Here is a 17595-nt window from a genome sequence, read left to right as displayed (position 1 = left end):
CTAGCCAAAATGAACCACCTCGCATGAAAGGTTGTTTTACCAATGGAAATACAATCTACATGGCACAAACTTCCCTCCTTGGTACTTTGTAACTTCCCTTAACACAATTAGCACAATCCCACTAAGGAAAATCCACAGCAGTATTTTCAGACTGTGGTCAAGTAATCCAATGCCTAAAGTCGACCCTCATCATGCTTGTGTTTCCCTGCTCTGTTCTTGTTTAACTGGATCCATTGTTTTAACCAGTCTTCTCATGGTATTCACATGGATATTCCCAGCATTCTGCCTCACATGGTCTGATCCTGTGTGTTGTGGTGAGATGTGAGAGAAGGACCTTTTCATTTAGACTGATACTCTCCAGGACTTCACCCATCAGACTCTAGGCCTGTTTCCCTGTGTAGATAATTAGCATAGCTCCACCAACAAAGCTGTTCTATTCCCAATGTAATGAAAAGCACACATTCCTGAAGCCTCTCTAACATGTGGCCCTGCAGTTCTCCTCAGAGAGGGTTTCTACTGGTTTGCCATGTTTCAAAACAGGCATCATAGGAAAACACAAGCATACACACACATAAAAACGAACACAGCACATCCTGAAACAAACATCCAATAATGTGTGCATGAAGAGATGGATGAACTGAGACAGCAGCAGAGAGCTGGGGAAGTGTGAGGAAGCAACAGAGAGAGAGATAATGAAGAAAAGGGTGAGCGATATCAAGCCGTGAATGAGAGATATCAACCAGCAGTGAAAGTGTTAGGGCTGGTTAGAGGTCCACACATGCCTTAGTGGAGGTGTACCTTTATTAAGCGTCTCTGAAAGTTGGACTGGTCACCAGACATAAAGCCATGGTCATAGCGGGGAAAGACCATCTGAAGCAGGAGAACAGATGACAATAGGGAAAGAGAGAGAAAAGGAAGAGAGGGAAGAGAGGAAAGAGAAGGAAGAGAGGGAAGAGAAGGAAGAGAGGGAAGAGAAGGAAGAGAGGGAAGAGAGGGAAGGGAAGGAGGAGGGGAAGAGAAGGAAGAGAGGGAAGAGAGGGAAGAGAAGGAAGAGAGGGAAGAGAGGAGGAAGAGAGGGAAGATAAGGGAAGAGAGGGAAGAGAAGGAAGAGAAGGAAGAGAGGGAAGAGAAGGAAGAGAGGGAAGAGAAGGGAAGAGAAGGAAGAGAGGAAGAAGGGAAGAGAAGGAAGAGAAGAGAGGGAAGAGAAGTAAGAGAGGGAAGATAAGGAAGAGAGGGAAGAGAAGGAAGAGAGGAAAGAGAGGAAGAGAAGGAAGAGAAGGAAGAGAGGGAAGAGAAGGAAGAGAGGGAAGAGAAGGGAGAGAGGGAAGAGAGGGAAGAGAAGTAAGAGAGGGAAGATAAGGAAGAGAGGTAAGATAAGGAAGAGCGGAAAGAGAAGGAAGAGAAGTAAGATAAGGAAGAGAGGGAAGAGAGGGAAGAGAAGGAAGAGAAGGAAGAGAAGTAAGATAAGGAAGAGAGGGAAGATAAGGAAGAGAGGTAAGATAAGGAAGAGGGAAGAGAAGTAAGAGAGGGAAAAGAAGGATGAGAGGGAAGAGAAGTAAGAGAGGGAAGAGAAGGAAGAGAGGTAAGATAAGGAAGAGAGGGAAGAGAAGGAAGAGAGGTAAGATAAGGAAAAGAAGGATGAGAGGGAAGAGAAGTAAGAGAGGGAAGAGAGGGAAGAGAAGGAAGAGAGGGAAAAGAAGGAAAAGAAGGATGAGAGGGAAGAGAAGTAAGAGAGGGAAGAGAGGGAAAAGAAGGAAAAGAAGGATGAGAGGGAAGAGAAGTAAGAGAGGGAAGAGAGGGAAGAGAAGGAAGAGAGGGAAGAGAGGGAAGAGAAGGAAAAACGGATGAGAGGAAAGAGAAGTAAGAGAGGAAGAGAAGGAAGAGAAGGAAGAGGGATAGAGAAGGAAGAGAGGGAAGAGAAAGAAGAGAGGGAAGATAATTAAGAGAGGGAAGATGAAAGAGAAGGAATAGAGGGAATAGAGGGAAGAGAGGGAAGATGAAAGAGAAGGAAGAGAGGGAAGAGAGGGAAGAGAAGGAATAGAGGGAAGAGAAGGAAGAGAAGGAATAGAGGGAAGAGAGGTAAGATAAGGAAGATAAGGAAGATAAGGAAGAGAAGTAAGAGAGGGAAGAGAGGGAAGAGAAGGAATAGAGGGAAGAGAAGGAAGAGAGGGTAGAGAAGGAAGATAAGGAAGAGAAGTAAGAGAGGGAAGAGAGGGAAGAGAAGGAATAGAGGGAAGAGAAGGAAGAGAGGGTAGAGAAGGAAGATAAGGAAGAGAAGTAAGAGAGGGAAGAGAGGAAGAGAGGGAAGAAGAAAGGAAAGAGAGGGAAGAGAGGGAAGAGAAGGAAGAGAGGGAAGAGAAGGAAGAGAAGGAAGAGAGGGAAGAGAAGGAAGAGAAGGAAGAGAGGGAAGAGAGGAAGAGAGGGAAGAGAAGGAAGAGAAGGAAGAGAGGGAAGAGAAGGAAGAGAGGGAAGAGAAGGAAGAGAGGGAAGAGAAGGGAGAGAGGGAAGAGAGGGAAGAGAAGTAAGAGAGGGAAGATAAGGAAGAGAGGTAAGATAAGGAAGAGCGGGAAGAGAAGGAAGAGAAGTAAGATAAGGAAGAGAGGGAAGAGAGGGAAGAGAAGGAAGAGAAGGATGAGAGGGAAGATAAGGATGAGAGGGAAGAGAAGGATGAGAGCGAAGAGAAGGAAGTTAGGGAAGAGAAGGAAGAGAGGGAAGATAAGGAAGAGAAGTAAGAGACGGAAGATAAGGAAGAGAAGTAAGAGAGGGAAGATAAGGAAGAGAAGGATGAGAGGGAAGAGAAGGAAGAGAGGTAAGATAAGGAAGAGAGGGAAGAGAGGTAAGATAAGGAAGAGAGGGAAGAGAAGTAAGAGAGGGAAAAGAAGGAAAAGAAGGATGAGAGGGAAGAGAAGTAAGAGAGGGAAGATAAGGAAGAGAGGTAAGATAAGGAAGAGAGGGAAGAGAAGTAAGAGAGGGAAAAGAAGGAAAAGAAGGATGAGAGGGAAGAGAAGTAAGAGAGGGAAGAGAAGGAAGAGAGGTAAGATAAGGAAGAGAGGTAAGATAAGGAAGAGAAGTAAGAGAGGTAAGAGAAGGAAGAGAAGTAAGATAAGGAAGAGAGGGAAGAGAAGTAAGAGAGGGAAGAGAAGGAAGAGAGATAAGATAAGGAAGAGAGGGAAAAGAAGGAAAAGAAGGATGAGAGGGAAGAGAAGTAAGAGAGGGAAAAGAGGGAAAAGAAGGAAAAGAAGGATGAGAGGGAAGAGAAGTAAGAGAGGGAAGAGAGGTAAGATAAGGAAGAGAGGTAAGATAAGGAAAAGAAGGATGAGAGGGAAGAGAAGTAAGAGAGGGAAGAGAGGGAAGAGAAGGAAGAGAGGGAAAAGAAGGAAAAGAAGGATGAGAGGGAAGAGAAGTAAGAGAGGGAAGAGAGGGAAAAGAAGGAAAAGAAGGATGAGAGGGAAGAGAAGTAAGAGAGGGAAGAGAGGGAAGAGAAGGAAGAGAGGGAAGAGAGTGAAGAGAAGGAAAAACGGATGAGAGGAAAGAGAAGTAAGAGAGGGAAGAGAGGGAAGAGAAGGAAGAGGGATAGAGAAGGAAGAGAGGGAAGAGAAAGAAGAGAGGGAAGATAATTAAGAGAGGGAAGATGAAAGAGAAGGAATAGAGGGAATAGAGGGAAGAGAAGGAATAGAGGGAAGAGAGGGAAGAGAAGGAAGATAAGGAAGAGAAGTAAGAGAGGGAAGAGAGGGAAGAGAAGGAATAGAGGGAAGAGAGGGAAGAGAAGTAAGACAATGAAGAGAGGGAAGAGAAGTAAGAGAGGGAAGATAAGGAAGAGAGGTAAGATAAGGAAGAGAGGGAAGAGAATTAAGAGAGGGAAAAGAAGGAAAAGAAGGATGAGAGGGAAGAGAAGTAAGAGAGGGAAGAGAGGGAAAAGAAGGAAAAGAAGGATGAGAGGGAAGAGAAGTAAGAGAGGGAAGAGAAGGAAGAGAGGTAAGATAAGGAAGAGAGGGAAGAGAGGGTAGAGAAGGAAGAGAGGGTAGAGAAGGAAGAGAGGGAAGATGAAAGAGAAGGAAGAGAGGGAAGAATAGGAAGAGAGGGAAGATAAGGAAGAGAGGGAAGAGAGGGAAGAGAAGGAATAGAGGGAAGAGAAGGAAGAGAAGGAAGAGAAGGAAGAGAGGGAAGAGAGGGAAGAGAAGGAAGAAGAGGAGGAAGAGAAGGAATAGAGGGAAGAGAGGGAAGATAAGGAAGAGAAGGAAGGGAGGAAGAGAGGGAAGAGAAGGAAGAGAGGGAAGAGAGGGAAGAGAGAGGAAGAGAAGGAAGAGAAGGAAGGAGGGAAGAGAGGTAAGATAAGGAAGAGAAGGAAGAGAAGGAAGATAAGGAAGAGAAGTAAGAGAAGGAAGAGAGGGAAGAGAAGGAAGAGAGGGAAGAGAGGAAGAGAAGGAAGAGAAGGAAGAAGAAGGATGAGAGGGAAGATAAGGATGAGAGGGAAGAGAAGGATGAGAGCGAAGAGAAGGAAGTTAGGGAAGAGAAGGAAGAGAGGGAAGATAAGGAAGAGAAGTAAGAGACGGAAGATAAGGAAGAGAAGTAAGAGAGGGAAGATAAGGAAGAGAAGGATGAGAGGGAAGAGAAGGAAGAGAAGTAAGAGAGGAAAGAGAGGGAAGAGAAGGAAGAGAGGGCAGAGAAGGAAGAGAGGGAAGAGAAGGATGAGAGGGAAGAGAAGGATGAGAGGGAAGAGAAGAAAGAGAGGGAAGATAAGGAAGAGAGGGAAAAGAAGGAAAAGAAGGATGAGAGGGAAGAGAAGTAAGAGAGGGAAGAGAGGGAAAAGAAGGAAAAGAAGGATGAGAGGGAAGAGAAGTAAGAGAGGGAAGAGAAGGAAGAGAGGTAAGATAAGGAAGAGAGGGAAGAGAGGGTAGAGAAGTAAGAGAGGGAAGAGAAGGAAGAGAGGTAAGATAAGGAAGAGAGGGAGGAGAAGTAAGAGAGGGAAGAGAGGTAAGATAAGGAAGAGATGTAAGATAAGGAAAAGAAGGATGAGAGGGAAGAGAGGGAAGAGAGGGTAGAGAAGTAAGAGAGGGAAGAGAAGGAAGAGAGGTAAGATAAGGAAGAGAGGGAGGAGAAGTAAGAGAGGGAAGAGAGGTAAGATAAGGAAGAGATGTAAGATAAGGAAAAGAAGGATGAGAGGGAAGAGAGGGAAGAGAGGGAAGAGAAGGAAGAGAGGGTATAGAAGGAAGAGAAGGAAAAGAAGGAAGAGAGGGAAGAGAAGGAAAAGAAGGATGAGAGGGAAGAGAAGTAAGAGAGGGAAGAGAGGGAAGAGAAGGAAGAGAGGGAAGAGAGGGAAGAGAAGGAAAAGAAGGATGAGAGGAAAGAGAAGTAAGAGAGGGAAGAGAGGGAAGAGAAGGAAGAGGGATAGAGAAGGAAGAGAGGGAAGAGAAGGAAGAGAAGGGAAGATGAAAGAGAAGGAAGAGAGGGAAGAATAGGAAGAGAGGGAAGATAAGGAAGAGAGGAAAGAGAGGGAAGAGAAGGAAGAGAGGGAAGAAGAAGAAGAAGGAAGAGAAGGAAGAGAAAGAAGAGAGGGAAGAGAGGGAAGAGAAGGAAGAGAGGGAAGAGGAGGAATAGAAGGAATAGAGGGAAGAGAGGTAAGATAAGGAAGAGAAGGAAGATAAGGAAGAGAAGTAAGAGAGGGAAGAGAGGGAAGAGAAGGAATAGAGGGAAGAGAGGGAAGAGAGGGAAGAGAAGGAAGAGAAGGAAGGGAGGGAAGAGAGGTAAGATAAGGAAGAGAAGGAAGAGAAGGAAGATAAGGAAGAGAAGTAAGAGAAGGAAGAGAGGGAAGAGAAGGAAGAGAGGGAAGAGAGGGAAGAGAAGGAAGAGAAGGAAGAGAAGGATGAGAGGGAAGATAAGGATGAGAGGGAAGAGAAGGATGAGAGCGAAGAGAAGGAAGTTAGGGAAGAGAAGGAAGAGAGGGAAGATAAGGAAGAGAAGTAAGAGAGGGAAGATAAGGAAGAGAAGTAAGAGACGGAAGATAAGGAAGAGAAGTAAGAGAGGGAAGATAAGGAAGAGAAGGATGAGAGGGAAGAGAAGGAAGAGAAGTAAGAGAGGAAAGAGAGGGAAGAGAAGGAAGAGAGGGAAGAGAAGGAAGAGAGGGAAGAGAAGGATGAGAGGGAAGAGAAGGATGAGAGGGAAGAGAAGGAAGAGAGGGAAGATAAGGAAGAGAGGGAAAAGAAGGAAAAGAAGGATGAGAGGGAAGAGAAGTAAGAGAGGGAAAAGAGGGAAAAGAAGGAAAAGAAGGATGAGAGGGAAGAGAAGGATGAGAGGGAAGAGAAGGAAGAGAGGGAAGATAAGGAAGAGAGGGAAAAGAAGGAAAAGAAGGATGAGAGGGAAGAGAAGTAAGAGAGGGAAGAGAGGGAAAAGAAGGAAAAGAAGGATGAGAGGGAAGAGAAGTAAGAGAGGGAAGAGAGGGAAGAGAAGGAAGAGAGGGAAGAGAGGGAAGAGAAGGAAAAACGGATGAGAGGAAAGAGAAGTAAGAGAGGGAAGAGAGGGAAGAGAAGGAAGAGGGATAGAGAAGGAAGAGAGGGAAGAGAAAGAAGAGAGGGAAGATAATTAAGAGAGGGAAGATGAAAGAGAAGGAATAGAGGGAATAGAGGGAAGAGAAGGAATAGAGGGAAGAGAGGGAAGAGAAGGAAGATAAGGAAGAGAAGTAAGAGAGGGAAGAGAGGGAAGAGAAGGAATAGAGGGAATAGAGGGAAGAGAAGTAAGATAATGAAGAGAGGGAAGAGAAGTAAGAGAGGGAAGATAAGGAAGAGAGGTAAGATAAGGAAGAGAGGGAAGAGAAGTAAGAGAGGGAAAAGAAGGAAAAGAAGGATGAGAGGGAAGAGAAGTAAGAGAGGGAAGAGAGGGAAAAGAAGGAAAAGAAGGATGAGAGGGAAGAGAAGTAAGAGAGGGAAGAGAAGGAAGAGAGGTAAGATAAGGAAGAGAGGGAAGAGAGGGTAGAGAAGTAAGAGAGGGAAGAGAAGGAAGAGAGGTAAGATAAGGAAGAGAGGGAGGAGAAGTAAGAGAGGGAAGAGAGGTAAGATAAGGAAGAGATGTAAGATAAGGAAAAGAAGGATGAGAGGGAAGAGAAGTAAGAGAGGGAAGAGAGGGAAGAGAAGGAAGAGAGGGTAGAGAAGGAAGAGAAGGAAAAGAAGGAAGAGAGGGAAGAGAAGGAAAAGAAGGATGAGAGGGAAGAGAAGTAAGAGAGGGAAGAGAGGGAAGAGAAGGAAGAGAGGGAAGAGAGGGAAGAGAAGGAAAAGAAGGATGAGAGGAAAGAGAAGTAAGAGAGGGAAGAGAGGGAAGAGAAGGAAGAGGGATAGAGAAGGAAGAGAGGGAAGAGAAGGAAGAGAAGGAAAAAAGAAGGAAGAGAGGGAAGAGAAGGAAAAGAAGGAAGAGAGGGAAGAGAAGGAATAAGAGAGGGAAGAGAAGGAAGAGAGGGAAGAGAGGGAAGAGAAGGAAAAAGAAGGAAGAGAGGAAAGAGAAGTAAGAGAGGAAGAGAGGGAAGAGAAGGAAGAGGGAAGAGAAGGAAGAGAAGGGAAGAGAAGGAAGAGAGGGAAGATGAAAGAGAAGGAAGAGAGGGAAGAATAGGAAGAGAGGGAAGATAAGGAAGAGAGGGAAGAGAGGGAAGAGAAGGAATAGAGGGAAGAGAAGGAAGAGAAGGAAGAGAAGGAAGAGAGGGAAGAGAGGGAAGAGAAGGAAGAGAGGGAAGAGGAGGAATAGAAGGAATAGAGGGAAGAGAGGTAAGATAAGGAAGAGAAGGAAGATAAGGAAGAGAAGTAAGAGAGGGAAGAGAGGGAAGAGAAGGAATAGAGGGAAGAGAGGAAGAGAGGGAAGAGAAGGAAGAGAAGGAAGGAGGGAAGAGAAGATAAGGAAGATAAGGAAGAGAAGGAAGAGAAGGAAGATAAGGAAGAGAAGGAAGAGAAGGAAGAGAGAAGGAAGAGAAGGAAGAGAGAGGAAGAGAGGGAAGAGAAGGAAGAGAAGGAAGAGAAGGATGAGAGGGAAGATAAGGATGAGAGGGAAGAGAAGGGAAGAGAGGAAGAGAAGGAAGAGGGAAGAGAAGTAGGGAAAGAGAGAAGGAAGAGAGGGAAGATAAGGAAGAGAAGTAAGAGAGGGAAGATAAGGAAGAGAAGTAAGAGACGGAAGATAAGGAAGAGAAGTAAGAGAAGGGAAGATAAGGAAGAGAAGGATGAGAGGGAAGAGAAGGAAGAGAAGTAAGAGAGGAAAGAGAGGGAAGAGAAGGAAGAGAGGGAAGAGAAGGAAGAGAGGGAAGAGAAGGAAGAGAGGGAAGAGAAGGATGAGAGAGAGGAAGAAGAGAGGAAGAGAGGGAAGATAAGGAAGAGAGGGAAAAGAAGGAAAAGAAGGATGAGAGGGAAGAGAAGGAAGAGAGGGAAAAGAGGGAAAAGAAGGAAAAGAAGGAAGAGAAGAAGAGGGAAGAGAAGGAAGAATGGGAAGAGAAGGAAGAGAGGGAAGATAAGGAAGAGAGGGAAAAGAAAGGAAAAGAAGGATGAGAGGGAAGAGAAAGAGAAGTAAGAGAGGGAAGAGAGGGAAAAGAAGGAAAAGAAGGAAGAAGGATGAGAGGAAGAGAAGAGAAGGAAAGAGAGGAAGAGAGGGAAGAGAAGGAAGAGAGAGGAAGAGAAGGAAGAGAAGGAAAAAGGAAGGATGAGAGGAAAGAGAAGTAAGAGAAGGAAGAGAGGGAAGAGAAGGAAGAGGGATAGAGAAGGAAGAGAGGAAGAGAAAGAAGAAGAGGGAAGATAATTAAGAGAGGAAGAGAAAGAAGAAGGAAGAAGAGGAATAGAGGGAAGAGAAGGAAGAGAGGAAGAGAGGAAGAGAGAGGGAAGATAAGGAAGAGAAAGTAAGAGAAGGAAGAGAGGGAAGAGAAGGAATAGAGGGAAGAGAGGGAAGAGAAGGAAGATAATGAAGAGAGGGAAGAGAAGGAAGAGAGGGAAGATAAGGAAGAGAGGTAAGATAAGGAAGAGAGGGAAGAGAAGTAAGAGAGGGAAAAGAGGAAAAGAAGGATGAGAGGGAAGAGAAGTAAGAAAGGGAAGAGAGGGAAAGAGAAGGAAAAGAAGGATGGAAGAGGGAAGAGAAGTAAGAGAGGGAAGAGAAGGAAGAGAGGAGGGAAGATAAGGAAGAGAGGGAAGAGAAGGGTAGAGAAGGAAGAGAGGGAAGAGAAGGAAGAGAGGTAAGATAAGGAAGAGAGGGAGGAGAAGTAAGAGAGGAAGAGAGGTAAGATAAGGAAGAGATGTAAGATAAGGAAAAGAAGGATGAGAGGAAGAGAAGGAAGAGAAGAAGAGAAGGAAGAGAGGGAAGAGAAGGAAGAGAGGGTAGAGAAGGAAGAGAAGGAAAAGAAGGAAGAGAGGGAAGAGAAGGAAAAGAAGGATGAGAGGGAAGAGAAGTAAGAGGGAAGAGAGGGAAGAGAAGGAAGAGAGGAAGAGAAAGAGAGGAAGAGAAGGAAAAGAAGGATGAGAGGAAAGAGAAGTAAGAGAGGGAAGAGAGGGAAGAGAAGGAAGAGGGATAGAGAAGGAAGAGAGGAAGAGAAGGAAGAGAGGGAAGAATAGGAAGAGAGGGAAGATAAGGAAGGGAAGAGGGAAGAGAGGGAAGAGAAGGAAGAGAGGAAAGAGAAAGAGAAGAAGAGAGGAAGAGAAGGAAGAAGAGAGGGAAGAGAGGGAAGAGAAGAAGAGGGAGGAAGAGAGGGAAGGAGGAAGAGAAGGAATAGAGGGAAGAGAGGTAAGATAAGGAAGAGAAGGAAGAGAAGTAAGAGAGGAAGAGAGGGAAGAGAAGGAATAGGGGAAGAAGAGGGAAGAGAGGGAAGAGAAGGAAGAGAAGGAAGAGAGGGAAGAGAGGTAAGATAAGGAAGAGAAGGAAGAGAAGGAAGATAAGGAAGAGAAGTAAGAGAAGGAAGAGAGGAAGAGAAGGAAGAGAGGGAAGAGAGGGAAGAGAAGGAAGAGAAGGAAGAGAAGGATGAGAGGAAGATAAGGATGAGAGGGAAGAGAAGGATGAGAGAGAAGAGAAGGAAGTTAGGGAAGAGAAGGAAGAGAGGGAAGATAAGGAAGAGAAGTAAGAGAGGGAAGAAGATAAGGAAGAGAAGTAAGAGAGGGAAGATAAGGAAGAGAAGGATGAGAGGGAAGAGAAGGAAGAGAAGTAAGAGAGGAAAGAGAGGAAGAGAAGGAAGAGAGGGAAGAGAAGGAAGAGAGGGAAGAGAAGGATGAGAGGGAAGAGAAGGATGAGAGGGAAGAGGAGGAAGAGAAGGAATAGAGGGAAGAGAGGTAAGATAAGGAAGAGAAGGAAGAGAAGTAAGAGAGGGAAGAGAGGGAAGAGAAGGAATAGGGGGAAGAGAGGGAAGAGAGGGAAGAGAAGGAAGAGAAGGAAGAGAGGGAAGAGAGGTAAGATAAGGAAGAGAAGGAAGAGAAGGAAGATAAGGAAGAGAAGTAAGAGAAGGAAGAGAGGGAAGAGAAGGAAGAGAGGGAAGAGAGGGAAGAGAAGGAAGAGAAGGAAGAGAAGGATGAGAGGGAAGATAAGGATGAGAGGGAAGAGAAGGATGAGAGCGAAGAGAAGGAAGTTAGGGAAGAGAAGGAAGAGAGGGAAGATAAGGAAGAGAAGTAAGAGAGGGAAGATAAGGAAGAGAAGTAAGAGAGGGAAGATAAGGAAGAGAAGGATGAGAGGGAAGAGAAGGAAGAGAAGTAAGAGAGGAAAGAGAGGGAAGAGAAGGAAGAGAGGGAAGAGAAGGAAGAGAGGGAAGAGAAGGATGAGAGGGAAGAGAAGGAAGAGAGGGAAATTGAGAATAGACCACAGAGAGGGTGCAGAGCAGAGTATTGAAAAAGAACGAGACAGAGAGACAGAGATAGTGGGAAAGAAAAATAGAGACAAAAATAAAATAAATCAGTGATGTAATCAGTCAGGGACAGATTACAGGCTGCAGCTTCCTTCCATTCTCCAGGAGAGACAGAATGGTGCTGAGGACAGAGTGAGGTTCCAAGTAAGAGGTCAGGGTTGAGAGGTCAGAGGTGACCCAGCAGCTGTAGTCCAGTGGAGAGAGACAGGAAGGTCAGCAGAGCATGAGAGACATAGGACTGCTGGGAGACCAGAGCTACGGAGGGACAAACCTTGACGGTGAGGATCTGATTACTGTGCAGACCAGCGTATGAGTTGTGGGGAGGAGGGCCCTGGGGGACGAGAGGGGGGAGGAGAGAGGTGGATGGGGTAGAGGAGATGGGGAGCAAAGGGGAGGAGAGAGGGAGGAGGAGAGAGAGAGGAGAGGAGAGAAGGGATGAGTGGAGGAGGGAGAGGAGAGGAGGGGAGGGAGAGGGAGAAGAGGAGGGAAAGGAGAGGTGGGAGGAAAGGAGGGAGGTGAGGGGAGGGGAGGAGAGGGGAGGAGTGGGAGGAGAGGAGGGGGGTAACACAGAGAAGGGTGAGTCACCTGTTGGAGGAAAGGTGGAGCACCATGTAGCTACTGTATATGCACCTAACAAGGTTGCAGACCTGAAGTAACAGCTAGCTATCAAGGCTGCAGAACTCAAGTAGAAGCTAGCTACCACGGTTGTAGACCTGAAGTAACAGCTAGCTAACAAGGTTGCAGACCTCAAGTAATAACTAACTAACAAGATTGCAGACCTCAAGCAGAAGATAGCTATCAAGGTTGCAGACCTGAATTAGCAGCTAGCTATCAAGGCTGCAGAACTCAAGTAGAAGTTAGCTACCAAGGTTGTAGATCTGAAGTAGCAGCTAGCTACCAAGGTTGTAGATCTGAAGTAGCAGCTAGCTACCAAGGTTGCAGACCTCAAGTAACAGATAGCTATCAAGGCTGCAGACCTGAAGTAACAGCTAGCCAACAAGGTTGCAGACCTCAAGTAACAGATTGCTATCAAGGTTACAGACCTCAAGTAACAGCTAGCTACCAAGGTTGTAGACCTCAAGTAACAGCTAGCTACCAAGGTTGCAGACCTCAAGTAGCCAGTAGCTATCAAGGTTACAGACGTCAAGTAACAGCTAGCTACCAAGGTTGTAGACCTCAAGTAACAGCTAGCTACCAAGGTTGCAGACCTCAAGTAGCCAGTAGCTATCAAGGTTACAGACGTCAAGTAACAGCTAGCTACCAAGGTTGTAGACCTCAAGTAACAGCTAGCTACCAAGGTTGCAGACCTCAAGTAGTCAGTAGCTACCAAGGTTGCAGACGTCAAGTAGCAGATAGCTATCAAGGTTACAGACCTCAAATGGAGGCTAGCTACCAATGGTAAATGTACAACAGGTGTGTGACAGTCCATTAGCCACATGGGTAACGATAATGTTGAAATGCAGTAAGATGGATCTATATACTACCTGCACTGATATCTCCTCATCCCCAGTGATACATGCAGTAGTGGTAGTCCATTGCATAGTAATCAGTAAACATATGGTCAAGAATGGATATTTCTTTAACAATGTGCTAATTAATACCGTAAAGGTTGGGTCGCTAACAGACACGAAAATCCTAAATATATTAATTCATTAACTCATGTAGTACCATTATAAACTAGAAATAATGTATTGTCGTGAATGGGACTTCTTTAATCTATCCTTTCACTGTCCAGGAAAACCATATCTTTATGTGACCCAGTCTGTACCTACACTACATGACCAAAGGTTAAAGGACACCTGCTTGTCGAACATCTCAGGCAATTAGGCCTGGCTCGCAGTCGGCGTTCCAATTCATCCCACAGGTGTTTGATGGGGTTGAGGTCAGGACTGTGTGCAGGCCAGTCAAGTTCTTCCACACCGATCTCGACAAAACATTTTTGTATGGACCTCGCTTTGTGCACGGGGGCATTGTCATGCTGAAACCCGGAAAGGGCTTCCCCAAACTGTTGCCACAAAGTTGGAAGCACAAAATCAGCCCCAGACCATTATTCCTTCTCCACCAAACTTTAAAGTTGGCACTATGCATTCGGCAGGTAGCGTTCTCCTGGCATACGCCAAACCCAGATTCGTCCATCAGACTGCCAGATGGTGAAGCGTTATTAATCACTCCAGAGAACGGGTTTTCACTGCTCCAGAGTCCAATGGCGGCAAACTTTACACCATTCCAGCCGACGCTTGGCATTGCACATAGTGATCTTAGGCTTGTGTGCCTCTGCTCATCCATGGAAACCTATTTCATGAAGCTCCTGATGAACAGTTATTGTGCTGACGTTGCTTCCAGAGGCAGTTTGGAACTCTGTAGTGAGTGTTGCAACCGAGGACAGACGATTTTTACGCGCTACGCGCTTCAGCACTTGGCAGTCCCGTTCTGTGAGCTTGTGTGGCCTACCACTTTACGGCTGAGTCGTTGTTGCTCCTCAACCTTTCCACTTCACAATAACAACACTTACAGTTGACATGTGCTCAATTTTATACACCTGTTAGCAATGGGTGTGGCTGAAATAGCAAAATCCACAAATGTATATGTCCATTTCTTCATAATATTGTCTCTTTAAATACACCGCCTCTCTCGCTTTTTCCTCTAAAACAATGTGGAACAAAGGAGGCTGTGTTTGGAGGCTCTGTTTGGAAGCTGTGTTTGGTCAAGCCCAACAGACAGTAATTGTGATAATTTCCTCACGAGCTGAACAGAACATCCTCACGAGCTGAACAGAACATCCTCACGAGCTGAACAGAACACGGTGTATCATACCTTAGACCAGTTACGGTTGACTTCCCTCCCTCACAAAACATATGGATGGGAGAGAGGGATGGAAGAGAGGTGGTGGGAGAGGGAGAAAAGTAGAGAGGGAGAGAGAGAGAGAGAGAGAGAGAGAGAGAGAGAGATGAACAAAGAGAGAGGGGGAGAAAGAGAGAGAGAAAGAGATGAACAAAAAGGGAGATGAACAGAGGGGGAAAAGACAGAAAGAGAGAGAGAAAGAGGGAGAGAGAGAGAGAAAGGGTCAGATGAACAGAGGGAAAGAGGGAAAAAGATAAAACCTCAGCCCTGGTGCAAGAGAAAGAGAGAGCTTGGTTTGGGATAAAACCCCACCATGCCCTGATTCAACTGAGGGAAGGAGCGAGAAAGAGCCCCACCATGCCCTGAAGAGAGATATGCCAGTCTGGTCAACTGAGGTTTCCCCACCATGCCCTGATTCAACTGAGGGAGAGAGAGAGGCTGCGGATAAAACCCCACCATGCCCTGATTCAACTGGTTCCCCACCATTGAGGGAAAGAGAGAGGAAAGCTTGGTTTGGGATAAAACCTCACCATGCCCTGGTGCAACTGAGGGAAAGAGAGAGGAAAGCTTGGTTTGGGATAAAACCCCACCATGCCCTGATTCAACTGAGGGAAGGAGAGAGGAAGGCTCAGGATAAAATCCCACCATGACCCTGATTCAACTGAGGGAAAGAGAGAGGAAGGCTCAGGATAAAACACCACCATGCCCTGATTCAACTGAGGGAAAGAGAGAGGAAAGCTTGGTTTGGGATAAAACCCCACCATGCCCTGATTCAACTGAGGGAAAGAGAGAGGAAGGCTCAGGATAAAACCTCACCATTGGCTTGTCTTGCAGCACGGTCTGTTGGGATGCAACATTCAAAAGTCTTGTCTTAAAGATGGAGAGGCTTTTAAAGTACAACGTTTGTTGTCTTCATGAAAGGTGACTTGTTCACCCTAGAGTCAAAGCTGAACCATTTTCCCATTTTTCTGTGGTAGAGTGGTGAATTATTAAGTATATTTTAATGTCCGTGCCATCCTGTGTGTGTGATCTGAGCTCACTCAAGGGCCAACACTGGCACTAATGATGACAGATCGACAGGAAGTCCCACTGACAGTGATGCATGACTACTTCCTGTTGTGTGTGTCTCCTCTCTTCCTCTCCAAGGGGGCAGAAGTATGTGGACAGAGAGCACAGGAGTACAGGGACAGATTGTATCAGTTACTCTGTTGGCAGCAGAACCCAGTAATGACAGAGCTGGGGGGTGGGGTGGGGGGAATGGGCCCATGATACAAAGATGAGTCCACTATGGTGCAGACCTACTGTCTCCTTCATTCCATTATCAAGTCCTTTTAAAACAGACAACAAAGGTCAAGACAGTAGCTGATATGTACAGTTAGAATACCACTTAACACTCATTCAGGATCGAGCTGTTCAGAGTGATGTGTGATGTCATCCATCTTGATAAATCCTCCCTTCCCTCTAATTGGCTTGCACTTGCAACCTGATTTATCACCACCCAGTATGGCGCAAAGCAGCAGGCAGTGAGATGCTTTTGTTTGGGACAAACTTGTGTTTTTAAGCGAGCCTCTGCGGCTCAGCTCTAAAGTTACCCAGGCAGATCGCAGCTAGAGGCACCGCATCCAAGTACAATATTTATCCTTTGGAGGAATAGCTAATGCAGGATGCCAAAGGGATTCATTACCACACAGACAATTACCTCTAGTTCTGGCAGGATAGGCTGAGAGGCTGGGAAACCAACGTTAGGAATGTCTTCAATGTTTCTGACCTCGTAGTAAATATCGTCCTTGCAAAGCAGCACTGTCTAAATACCACTGTGTTTGTCCTGTTGACATGTAATAGCGATATCTCCTTCATTCACACACACCAGTGTGTGGTCTTAGAGAGAGAGGTGAATGAGAGACAGCGGTTGCCCAATGGCACCCTAGTTCCTATCTCAAAAGTAATCAGTGACAGAAAGAGCAGTAGCTGAGTAGAGAGAGAAGCATTCATTCAAATTGTAGGTAGGAGACAATGTTTATCCATAACCTGTGACCTGACCCAGAGTAAACTCATTTAACAACATTTAGCGATAAAAATATACAGTACTGTAAACTGTTAATATAACTGAGGCCATGACCAGATATGCCCAGGGTAGCAGAGTATGGACCCGCACTGAGTAAAGTAGGAGATAAGTAAATAGATGTTAAATACAGGGATGGATGATGTCACATCATGAAAAGGCAACAATAACAGCATAGTCCAGATGCAGAGAGAGAGAGAAGCACAGTGTGTTGCATTCCATGTCTGAAATGTGCTGTAAGTTGGTGGTTGAAGATATCCCTCTAGTGGTGTGGGGGCTATGCTTGGCAAAGTGGGTGGGGTTTTATCCTGCCTGTTTGGCCCTGTCCAGGGGTATCATCAGATGGGGCCACAGTGTCTCCTGACCCCTCCTGTCTCAGCCTCCAGTTTTTATGCTGCAGTAGTTTGTGTCGGGGGCTAGGTTCAGTCTGTTATATCTGGAGTATTTCTCCTGTCTTATCCGGTGTCCTGTGTGAATTTAAGTATGCTCTCTCTAATCCTCTCTCTCCTTTTCTCTTTCTTTCTTTCTTTCTTTCTCTCCTTTCTTTCTTTCTTTCTTTCTTTCTTTCTTTCTTTCTTTCTTTCTTTCTTTCTTTCTTTCTTTCTTTTTCTTTCCCCTGCAGTCTCCCTTTCCCTCAGTCTTTCTTTCTTTCTACCTGTTCCCGGACATGTCTACCTGTCCCAGACCTGCAGTCTCCCTTTACCCTCAGTCTACCCTCTACCCTCACCCTCAGTCTACCTCTACTCTCTACGCCCAGTCTACCCTCTACCCTCAGTCTACCCTCTACCCTCAGTCTACCCTCTACTCTCTACCCCCAGTCTACCCTCTACCCTCAGTCTACCCTCTACCCTCAGTCTACCCTCTACCCCCCCCAGTCTACCCTCTACCCTCAGTCTACCCTCTACTCTCTACCCCCAGTCTACCCTCTACCCTCAGTCTACCCTCTACTCTCTACCCCCAGTCTACCCTCTACCCTCAGTCTACCCTCTACTCTCTACCCTCAGTCTACCTTCTACCCTCAGTCTAACCTCTACCCTCTCCTTTGATTTCTGATTTGGGATGGATGGACCATTACTCTAATCTGCAGGGAGAGGGATAACGGGTGGGGCAGGGAGAGGGAGAAAGAGGGAGGGGAGAGACAGATGGAGACGGAGGACAGATAGCGTTTGGGAAGTTAAATCTGATTAGGGAAGAACATAACCTTTATTGGAACAAACACAATTGTTGAGCGAGTCTCCTCAGGTCAGGTGCATACATACAGTATACTGTTCATGTAACTGTGTACATAACCCACACAATTCACTTCAATAGTCAGATAGAAAGAGAGAGAGAGAGAAAGAAAGAGTGGGAGAGGGACTTACCCTGGGACCAATATCTCCTTGGTCACCCTATAGAGGACACACAAGAGGAGAACAACCATCAACACACATTTAGCTCTAAATTTAGAACAGTTGACAGCAGTGCAATTACACAATTAGTAGTGATTCTACAGTAGGCTAGACAGTGCAAACCAAAGCCACTTGGAATCAAACCATTGCTGAACCAAGGAAATCTGGATTTCTGAATCAACTCCTAGGATGGGAGCTGGGAGAGGAGAGGACATGCGCTGAGGGTAGCTGATGCTCTGACGGGATTCTGGGCTTTGTTGTCTCAACAGGGCCATCTATGGTGATTACAGAACACCTGACCATTTTATGGAACTTTAGCATCATCTGTCATTCCCAATTTCTTATTATCAGCAGGAATAAAACACAGCTGCTCCTGTGTATCGGCCTCTGAGTGACCTCTCCCTGAGGATAGGGGTCACCATAAAACATCACTTGGCGTTCTAAGTGACATTCCTGAGGATAAG

General features: G+C 45.9%; 1 protein-coding gene across 10 annotated transcripts in view; it reads right to left on the bottom strand.

The window, feature by feature from the left end:
- col23a1a (collagen type XXIII alpha 1 chain a) overlaps positions 1 to 17595 on the bottom strand; it is a 275945-nt gene that overhangs the window by 47299 nt on the left and 211051 nt on the right. For 7 of the 10 annotated variants that reach the window (XM_042325857.1, XM_042325858.1, XM_042325863.1 and 4 more), the window contains 2 exons: positions 17105 to 17131; positions 799 to 870 (listed from right to left, as the gene is read on the bottom strand). In XM_042325857.1, the coding sequence (XP_042181791.1) occupies positions 799 to 870; positions 17105 to 17131 (99 nt within the window). Of the gene's footprint in view, positions 1 to 798; positions 871 to 11111; positions 11172 to 17104; positions 17132 to 17595 lie in introns of all 10 variants that reach the window. The other 3 variants (XM_042325859.1, XM_042325862.1, XM_042325865.1) reach the window with 2 other exon arrangements.

This window comes from Oncorhynchus tshawytscha, linkage group LG08 (genome assembly GCF_018296145.1).
Source record: "Oncorhynchus tshawytscha isolate Ot180627B linkage group LG08, Otsh_v2.0, whole genome shotgun sequence".
Classification (NCBI taxonomy): Eukaryota; Metazoa; Chordata; class Actinopteri; order Salmoniformes; family Salmonidae; genus Oncorhynchus; species Oncorhynchus tshawytscha.
Note: the sequence above shows the minus strand (reverse complement) of the source record. Positions and strands in the feature narration are given on the sequence as shown.